The sequence below is a fragment of the Delphinus delphis genome, chromosome 9 (genome assembly GCF_949987515.2).
Source record: "Delphinus delphis chromosome 9, mDelDel1.2, whole genome shotgun sequence".
NCBI lineage: Eukaryota > Metazoa > Chordata > Mammalia > Artiodactyla > Delphinidae > Delphinus > Delphinus delphis.
This window is the reverse complement of record NC_082691.1, coordinates 90,957,200-90,968,252: the sequence shown is the minus strand read 5'-3', so window position 1 is coordinate 90,968,252 and position 11,053 is coordinate 90,957,200. Positions and strand designations below refer to the sequence as shown.

At 36.2% G+C, this 11,053-nt stretch overlaps 1 protein-coding gene across 1 annotated transcript; it reads right to left on the bottom strand.

Annotated features, from left to right (window-relative positions):
• Positions 1-328: 328 nt before the first annotated feature.
• Positions 329-1,729, bottom strand: CHRM2 (cholinergic receptor muscarinic 2). Its single transcript, XM_060020013.1, has one exon. It carries the CDS (start codon positions 1,727-1,729, stop codon positions 329-331), a length of 1,401 nt encoding a protein of 466 aa, XP_059875996.1.
• Between the last annotated feature and the right edge of the window lie 9,324 nt (positions 1,730-11,053).

Sequence of the window (11,053 nt, the reverse complement as noted above, 5' to 3'; positions counted from 1 at the left end):
TTATTATTCTTTTTGTGCAGAGATAAAATTATAGATTCAGAAGCCCTTCTTCAAGAGAGTATGAGAAAGCATAGATCATTTCTTAAATCCACAGTTCCAACATGTCTCCTTAATGGTCTCCTTGCTCCTAAACTGACAGGGTTTATAAGGTGCAAGTTTCAAACTGGAGCATAGGCACCATAAGAGTGTCACTGTTGGGCTCCTTAATTGCACATTCCATGATAAGACTATAAAGTGCAATGGCAGAGATCTGAAAACTAGGAGCTCTTTTATTCTGTTTCTTTTCGCCAAGCTCCCCTTGACTACCTTCTTTCTTTACAAAGATGTTTTACCTTGTGGCGCCTATGTTCTTATAATGACACATGAGAAGGTGTTTAAAGGTCTTCTTGAAGGTGGCATTACAAAGTGCATAGCAGGCAGGGTTGATAGTGCTGTTGATGTAACAGAGCCAATAACCAATTGTCCACACTGTGTTGGGGATGCAGGGTGCACAGAAGGTGTTAATGAGCACCATGACATTGTATGGGGCCCAAGTGATGATGAAAGCCAACAGAATGGCCAAGATCGTCCTGGTCACTTTCTTTTCCCGGGAAGGAGGCGGCTTCTTTTTTGCAGGCTGCTTGGTCATCTTTACAATCTTGCGAGCAACAATGTTCTGTTTTTCATTTCCATTCTGACCTGAAGAACCAACTACCTCCACGGTGGTATTAGTTGGGGTACATGAGTCACCTTTTTGGGTCTTGGTGACAATTTTGATGCATGTTTGCTTTGAGTTCTCATCTTTGGAGTGGCCCAGGGAAGTGGAAACTGTGTTTTCATCCTGGGTTATTTCATCATCTCTCATATTAGAGGCGACAGCACTGACTGAGGTGGAATCATTGGAGCTTTCCTTTTCCTCCCCCTGGACACAGTTTTCAGTCACAGCATCTCTGGGAGCTTTGCCGTTCTGGATTTTGTTGTGCTCCAGGCCATCATCACTGCCAGGCATGTTGTTGTTGTTTGGCTTCACTATCCTTCCTTGAACCAGACTTGGAGAAACTGGATCTTGGCTGGCCACAGGCTCCTTTTTGTCCTTCTTTATCCTGCTCTTACTGGCTCGGGATATGTGCCAGTATAGCACAGTCATGATGATCACAGGCAGATAGAAAGCTGCAATGGCAGTGCCAAAGGTGGCAGCAGCATTGGAGAAAAACTGAATGTAGCACTCCCCATCCTCCACAGTTCTCACACCTACAATGAACTGCCAGAAGAGAATGGCCGGAGCCCAGAGGACAAAGGAGAGAACCCAGGCGGCTGCAATCATCATACCTGCCATTTTTGTGGTCCGCTTGACGGGATAGGTGAGCGGTTTTGTGACGCAGAAGTATCTGTCAAAGCTGATGATGAGCAGGTTCATTACTGAGGCGTTGCTGACCACATAGTCCAGGGCTAGCCAAAGGTCACACACCACAGGTCCCAAAGGCCAGTAGCCAATCACAGTGTAAAGGGTGTACAGGTTCATGGAGAAAACACCAATGATGAGGTCAGCACAGGCCAAGCTGAACAAAAAGTAATTGTTGACGGTCTGGAGGTGGCGGTTGACTTTAATGGAGACCATGACCAGGATGTTCCCAATAATGGTCACCAAACTGAGGGACCCAGCCACAAGGACAATAAAAACCACTTCAAATGTCTTATAAGGACTGGTCAGAGCCAGGCCATTGTTAGAGGAGTTTGTTGAGTTATTCATTTTGTGTTCTCTAATCAGTAGCCAAGTAGCCAAATACACATTTAAACCTGCAGGGAAATAGAATAAAATTAACAAATACATAATATAAACATTGCTTTAAAATATATCAGATGCTCTCTTTTGAACTACAATTTTTACTCCAAAATCTTCCTTCTTTCTCCTACAAGTTTATTGTGACTACCTGCCTCAATTCCCCCTCTGAAAAGCAAAGACTTTAAATGAAGGATTCAAAAGATCCTTTCAGGCTGGCAATGTATTTGAAGTCTGATGACATTTTGAATATGTTCATATCTAGAACTGAATATCTATCTATCTATCTATCTGTTATCAGTCAATTTAACTGAGCATAATACTGATGAATTGAACTAAATAAGCCAAAATTACACAAAAAACTTTCCAAAGCATCAGGAGGTTTCTGGTATAGACATAAAAATTAATAAACCAATAGGAGGACTAAATTATGGGGGAAGCATAAAACATATAACATTGTGTGTGACTTTTTCCACCAGGTTTCTCTAAGTGTTTTTCATAATAATACTGATAATGATGATAATAATGATACTCCTTTTAGCCAATACATTCCCCCCAGTGAGTATTATTTTTTTCTGATCTCCATTTTACACTTGTAGTTAGTGTCACATAGCATATTCTATGTAGTTAGCAATATTCCATATTCTGCAAAAGAAATTATTTATCAAATGTATATTGATATGATTATATGAATTTTCTGATTTTTTTTTTCAAATCACTACCAAGTCTATTATCTTATTGTTCTTCCAGACAAATCTTTGGTACAGTCAGGCTAGAAATTATATTTGTTCAGCAGAACAGGGAACTGAAGCCCAGAAAGATTAACTAATTTATATAAGGTCACATATCAAGTCAATGATAGAGATAAGACTATGAACCTTAGTTTGTTCAATCATTCGCTCATTCACTTTGTCCTCACATACCTATTAAGTAACTCATGATTAAGCATTATGATATACTCTGGGTATTCCCTGATAATTAAGACAAGGTCCTTGCCTGGGAGAGGCATACGCTCTGGTGGCAGTGATGGGTTGGTAAAGGAGCAATTATTAAGCTGGAGTGCACTTTCTGCTGCCCAACCCTGTTGTGTCTAAGTAAACACACGTTCACCATTTTCAGATAATATCATCGAAGTCTGGAGACAATTGAGCAATCTTTCGTAAGGGACACTGGAAAGAAAGTTGAGTTTTATCAAATGAGCTATGACATATTTCTGGGGACACAACCTCTGAAGGAAGTGGCCCAAGTTGACAAAATCAATGAGTTGTGTGTATCAGAAAGTAAGCATTGTTGAGAAGTTATTTGTTGGCATTTTGAAATTGAGAAATCTCTATTTATTCAGGTCCCCATAATTACAAAGAAATACAGATGGGGCAGTGATTTTCCCTTGAAATTCATGTAGAAAATTATTTCATAGTACAAACAGCATTTAAATGAAATGGATTATTCTTCTTGGAAAGCAAGTTATCTTCAAGTATATTTTTAAAAAACAATAACTTAGGAGGAATTTGGCCTTAATAAACAAGACCCAAAACTCAGAAGCCATAAGAAAAATATATGTAAGCACTATATAATTATTTGAAATTTTTGCATAAAAAAAGTAAAAATAAAAATTGGGAAACAATATTTGTAAAAGCACATGATAAAAAGTTACCTAATGTCCTTAATATAAAAAAGTTTTGAAATGAAATAAGGAAAGATGAGAACACTAACAATCTAAAACATTGATACACTCGCTAGATGAAAGACAAATTAAATGTTAAATTTTAATCATATGAAAAGATATTCAACATCACAATTAAAAAATGCAAATATGTTGTCATTAGTTGGGATATAGGAGGTGGTTTAGTTATTCCATGACCTACTATCCTGACCCTGACTTATCATTCTAAGCACCCTAAAAGGCAAAGACACCCAAATCCAAGTCACCCATAGACAACTGTAATACAGAGTGAGAAAAGAAAATGCAGACACAAACAGCGGAAACCATTTCTTCATCCACAGTTGTTAAAATTATTGGACATTATTGGTTGGAGTTATTGGGGTAATTTCCTTGCAGGGAACCGTATCTATATCTCTAAAAATGTAAATACATTTATAAAAATTTAACATTGAAGAAACACTTGTCTCAGGAATACTACATATAGGAATTTATATTTCAGCTATAGTTAGAAAAATGTGCAAGAGGTCTACTCAAAGACGTCCATTCAGAAATATTATAGCAAAAAAAAACCACGTAGAAACATTAAAACAATTCATTGACAGAGGCCTCATCATAAATTTCTTAAGGAAAACATAAGGAATTTGAATTTAATCTCTAAGTCATGGAGGAACTTTGAAGAGTTTAATTAGGAAAGTAGTTTTGATGGAATGGAATTTACCATATTTTGTTTCAAAATTCTCCATATTCTGTTTTACCCATCTCTGTGAATCCTATTACCATCAAGTTAAAATTCTTAGCCATCTCCTGGCTTCCTGCCTCTCCCACACGTCCTGCAACCATGACCTGTGAACTCTACCTTTTAAGTATCTTCTGAAGTTATACCTTGTTCCCATTTTCACTCCCATTTCCTTATGTTAGGCCCTACTTACTTGTATCATTGACAGAATTAGACCCTTGATAAAATTTATAATCTTGCCCCCTTGCATCTTTCCAGAAGTATCTCAGAACTTCCCTAAATATCCCACATTAAAGGCAATTACATTCAGTTATCCAAACACAACATTGTATGTTACAACTTCATGCCATTTTCCATCCTTGTCTCGTATCTTAAAAGAACCTCCCCCGCATCCCCTCATCCTTACATCCTCACATTTCTCACCTGTCTGCCTCCTATTCAGCCTTCAGGCATCATCAACTCTATGAAACCCTTTTGATAGCTTTTAGCCTAGCTGTTTTTTCCACAGCATGCCTCATATCATTTTATTGTTCTGTTGCTCTTATTCTCCTGTTTGTCTAGAGTTATTTGAATATCAAGTGGAAAGCTGAGTAAATTATACTCCTCAGACTATACCCAACATCCTCATCAGTCTCTGCATGGTCCTCTTATTTTTATTTAATCAATGTTTTCCTTCTTTTCATTGTTATTTCTCACATCCCATTACCCCGTCTCTCCTTTAGAACTTGTTCAAGTTGCTTGTACTATTTCTTTGGCTAGATATGCAACTCTGGAAAATATACATTTTTGCCCTTATGATCTTAATTTACTAAATGATACTGTGTCTTAGATGTTGTTCTGTTTCTTTTTCATTCCATATTATGTTTTTATATTGCTCCAGCTATTTCAAATGTATTGCTTCTACTGATAATTCCATAGTGAGTAAATCATAGCATCTTTTCTGATACATTTCTCTAGTGATGGGCATGCAGTTTGCCTCAAACTGCTTGAAATGGTGCTGAAATTAAAACTTTCCTATTGTGTCATGGATTTGAGTTACAAATTTCCCTATCATATAATCCTAAGATAGGGACCAAGGCACTGGACGAAGGCATGGGTATAAGCCTTCTTCTGACTACAGTCATATTATTCTCTTGGATCGCTGCAGAGGATCCTACTCTGACCAGGTAAGTCCTGTTTCTTAATAACCTTTAAACAATTGTTATTATGCAACTTCGTAATACTTGCCAATCCCAGAGAGACAACATGCAGTTTTTTGTCTTAATTTCTATTTCCCTGATTACTAGAGAGGCTGAGCACTTTGTTTCCTACAGTTAGTAGCCTTTCAGGTTTCAGTTTTCGTAGATCCCCTGTTTAGACCTTTGACCCATAGGACACTGACTGATACACTGTCTATGTATTTTTCTTTGTCACTAACAAAACTGTGAATTTTGACTTCTGAGTCTTTGTAGCCCTACCATCCAGCTCACTGCCTCGAATATAACTGGTGCTCAAAAATGTTTGTTGAATCAATACAGGATCAACAATTAATAATATTAATTCAACCCCTCTTTACCTAATCAGTGGAATTGTTTCAGTACCACTGCTTTTGGTCATTACTTATACAATTGTTTATTCATGTAATTTATTTGAACAAAATAATTTCACTAATCCAATCATTATTCTAATGATTCCTTATTAGCTAATATAACAGTAAGTTCAGAATTCTGACTTGCTTATAAGCTTGCTTTTGTCTATTCATTAGATAAGTTCATGGATATTTTTAGAATTGAGTTATATGTATGTTTCAAAATGTTCATTTTAATACTTTGATTGAAAAGTACCAAATATTAATTTTCCCAGTATCCTTTTTGACACTTTAATTTATTCTTCACACTCATTTTAATAAAACATAGAGCAATATTTATTTTATTTAAAAAATATTTTTGGTGACTTCCTCTGGAGAATTTTATATATATATATATAAAACATTTAAGTTAAAAAATAAACTAGCTTGATCTCTTATTTTATGGAAATAAGAAACTAAGAATGAGTAAGGGATTTGGTTCTTGCCATAATTTCTGCTAAAAACAATAACTATTATTATTCTAAAACTTTACAATAACATAAAGCTTCATGATTCTCATGCTTATGAGCATGCTTTAATTTTCAATTAAAAAATAATTGAGGGGCTTCCCTGGTGGCACAGTGGTTGAGAGTCCGCCTGCCGATGCAGGGGACACGGGTTTGTGCCCCGGTCCAGGAGGATCCCACATGCCGCGCAGCGGCTGGGCCCGTGAGCCATGGCCACTGAGCCTGAGTGTCCGGAGCCTGTGCTCCGCAACGGGAGAGGCCACAACAGTGAGAGGCCCGCGTACCGCAAAAAAAATAAAAAATAAAAAAAATAAATAATAATTGAAAGAAAAAATAATCTTAGGACTCTAAACATGTTATCTCACTTCATATTAACAACTCTATAAAATATACAGAACAGGTCCTATCATCCCCTTTATCTTAAGAAGTAAGCTCAGCCTATACAAAGAGATTAAGTGAATTGTCTTGGTTTCAAGGCCAGTGAGTAAATGTCTGCAACTCAAATCAATGTCTTTACCCTTTGGTTAGATACTCTCTCTGTTTCTCTCCTCACTTGAGAATTATCCTTTACCCAACAGAGTTTGCTAGCTAAGACAGATTCCATTTCGGGGTCCTGGAATGCTTATTCAAGTAAAACAGTAAATTTATACAGTGTTAACATACTTAGTTGCTATCGTACCCTCTAAAATTTTAGAGTTATAGTATTTACTTGTTTATACTAATGCTATATGTAAAAATGGAAAACATTCACTTAGAAGCAAGCACAAGTATTTGAAGAATGGCATTCCTTTCTCCTCACGTGATACACAAGCCTACGTAAGGACTGTTCCTCTTCTATTAAAGAAAACAGCTTTCTTTCATAAAGCTCTAGGCACCTCTGCTGTTTACAGTTCTGTAAAAGTTTTCACCTCTGATGTGGCATCACAGGATTTTATTAAAGCAATAATTGTTATATCATTGATGAAATAACATAATCACAACAAAGTAAACAATGAAGATGACCTTTAAAGGACTCAATATCTTAATATGGCAAACGTATAATAATCCATTTGTTATTTTACTGTTAGTTTATGACTAAGTCCTGAAAATACTACAGAAACTTAAGAGAAAAAAATTGTGTCCTTAGCTTCTTCACTACTTGAGTCCCTATATGTAGCAGTGAGGAAGGTAGCGGTTTAATATTATCCTGGCAAAGCTGTGGGTGCTAATCTCTGCTCTTAATTATTAGCTATGTTTTTTTCTTCTCAAATAAGAATAATAGCAACCCTATTTTTCACCTAGAGTTGTAGTAAGATCAAGTGAGATAATGTCTCGGAACCCTGATCTATAAATGTTAAGCATTAAATAAATAATATTTAATATTGTTAAATGAGTATAAATTAATCACCTTTCTTATTAGTACAGAAAATTGTGTGTGTGTGTATGAAATAGATTAAGAGTGAGGAAATGTGGGGTGTAGTGGTACTGGTAATACTAAGTTATCATTATCAATGATATTAAGTTATTAATAATATTAAATAATCAATGATAATAATAATATTGATAATAACACAATAAATGCTGAGCATGATTACTCTTCACAGCAATTCCTGAGGTGATTATTATTATTATACACCTTTTTATAAATATTGAACTAAAGATCAAATAATTAAGAATCAAATTGAGATTCAAACGCAAATTACTTGGCTCCAGACTCAGTATTTATATTCATTGTTTGTCTGAGGAACAGTTTTACCTAGCAGTCAGTGTGAGCCCCCCAAATTTATCATAATTTATTTATGACTAATCCAAGTTCAAGTTGGGTCTTTGGATTAGACAACAGAGGATATCATGTCCAGGCCAATACTGTGACTTTGGACAGGAGATGTTCACAATGAGACAAAGAGTTAGTAAGTGAGGTTCTGCACATGAAAATATGTGACATTTAAGATTAAAACATTTTTCTAAAAGCAAACATCATAAAAACATAAACAGGTAAATTGATATATAACTTCTCACAAAATTTTCATGTCAACTACACAGAAGTTCTAACATTGACAGTAACTGATCTTTTGGAACTGTTACAGAGAAAATGCTAACTTAAATGATTTTAAAAAAATTTCATGGGGGATTTCCTTGGCGGTCCAGTGGTTAAGACTTGGTACTCCCAATGCAGGTGGCACAGGCTCAATCCCTGATAGGGGAACTAAGATCCCGCATGCCGTTCGGCGCGGCCCCCCCAAAAAAAAAAAAAAATTCTAATGTATATTTGAATACACAGCGAAAATTTGATAAAAATAAATGGGGTTTTCTCCACACTCTGCCCAAGTCAGGCAAGATGCCTGATATATAATGATCATTTTCACAGGTGCATCCACAACATAATAAGCTAATAATAAATTTATTAATACACGTGTAACCTAAATGCTAGAATTTTCTGCATATTATTTTGTTTAATTCTCACAATACTCTGAAAACAATAATCATCTTTTCCAGCTTTACAGATGACTGTGATCAGAGAGCTGGCAAATACTAAGGCTATGGTCCAAATTTAGGTATCCAACTCCTATGGTCACATTCTTTCTGCTATGTCATACCAGGAAACAAAAGCTGATTTATTAAAAAAGCTTTCTAGGATTTCCCTGGTGGCACAGTGGTTAAGAATCCGCCTGCCAATGCAGGGGACACGGGTTCGAGCCCTGGTCCGGGAGGATCCCACATGCCACGGAGCAACAAAGCCTGTGTGCTACAACTACTGAGCTTGTGCTCTAGAGCCCGCGAGCCACAACTACTGAAGCCTGTGTTCCTAGAGCCCGTGCTCCACAACGAGAAGCCACCGCAATGAGAAGCCCGTGCACCGCAATGAAGAGTAGGGCCTGCTCGCCACAACTAGAGAAAGCCCGTGCACAGCAATGAAGACCCAATGCAGCCAAAAATAAATAAACAAACAAACAAACAAATAAATAAAATTTTTAAAAAAAAGCTTTCTAGAAGAATTTAAAAAATCAGGAAAAAAGGAGCCCATGATTGACAACAAGTGGACTCCAGGGAAAGAAGATATGTGGTTGCATAAAAAAATTTCAGAACAAGAAGTCAAGAGGAACTCACATAAGCCTGAATTTATGAATGTTTATATTTAAAGTTTGTTTTTAAAATGTAATCTTAATCTATATGCTTTCTATAGATGTCTAACTTCTGCTGCTATTTAAATACATTACTAAAAATGGCACAGTTTTCTGGGTTTTGTTTGTCCCTCTCTTTCAGAAACTGGTCTCTAAGAAGCAGCCTAATCATTGAGCAAACACTAGGGATAAAATCATCAGCCTCGCCAGTGTTGCCTGAAATTCCCTCAACTGATAGAGTAATAAGGCCCATTTTAGCATTTTAAATTGCATATATAAGGGCTAAACACCACAGTCTGTCCTGAGATAATTAAAAGTTGACTTCAACAATATTATGCTTAGATATCTAGCTTTCAGTATAAAATAACAACTATTATAAAAAATGGGAAAAAATATAAGGATGATAGAATAAAATATCAGACTGTCATTAGAAACAAGACTATACTAGGAACAAGGAGCTAGTAGATAGTCTAGGAGACTTACCCATATCTCTTCTCTGCCTTAAGAATGAAATGGTAATTCTACACCATGTTATCATCAATTAGAAAGCAAACGAAGCTTATTTATTTTTAATTTTGTAGTATATATTTCTAAATTAATATACTATATTGTATAATAATCTGATAAATTAAAATCTAACTGTGTAATTTCCCTGACATGGAAGAGTGACCATTGAGGTATACAGTCTATACTCTATTTTAGATCTTCTACACATTCAATCAGTCCCACTAATTTTTAAAACCTTTGATATGGGAAGTTAATAGGCTTGAGATTATTCCTACATCAATGATCAATCACTTCTGCCATCAATGGTGCTGGAGAGAAAAATAAAGAAAAGAAAAGAGATTTGGGGAGAGACTTTTTAAGGAAGTCTTGGGAAGCAAAGTCCCTTTTCTCTGAAGAGAGGTTTCAATGTACAGAGTTTGGATACTGATGTAGTAAATGATATAATTCGCTTATATTGTGATGACCCTTACAAATCTTGAATGTCTTTCAATTTTACTTAAAGGAAAAGAAGAGTTCTGTCCCGGGGCCCAGGAGACAGTGCAGCTCTGATAGCTGATGATATTGCCATTCCACACGCTGGTACTTTTTCAGCATCAGACAGAAATGGAGTAAATTTCCACTTTTTTTTTTCTTTAATCAGGTTTTCTTTCAAGTGACACATTAGGAGTCAATACACATATTGAGAGCTTTCTCGATCTCCTGAAAAATGAGCTCCTGAATCTCACTACATGAGCAGCTATGCTGGGGGTGGTGGCCACAGAGAGCAATGGCAGCCCTGCTAGGGAACCAGAGCTTTCTCTGTTTCTTTCTTCATTCTAAAACAGCTTATTGAATTTCTATTATGACCAGATCTTCATTTGCCTTCAAGGGCTGTGGAGGATGAAAGTGAAGGAGTAACGAGTGACCAAACAAAAAAATAGAACACATTCTCATCCACAAAGAGTTTATAATCTAGGGGACACACAAACTGCTAATGAAATATCCAGCTACCTAAAACAACTCTGGATGAATACAATGACAAGTGCCAGGGCTAAGAAAGGCTGGTCAGATTGGGGTGAAAAAAATATAGAAGGCTTCCTGGAAACCTTTCCTATTATTTCTATCTCCCTTCTCTTTCTCTTTTTTCCTTCCCTTCACCATTTGCTTTGTGTGACATTTTTCTTTACTCTGTTCTCAAGATTGTGTATTATATATTTTTCAGAAAAGTGCAATGT

What these genes read in the sequence shown, in the direction of transcription:
- CHRM2 (XM_060020013.1), bottom strand. Translation starts at nt 1,729, where the DNA reads ATGAATAACTCAACAAACTCCTCTAACAATGGCCTGGCTCTGACCAGT.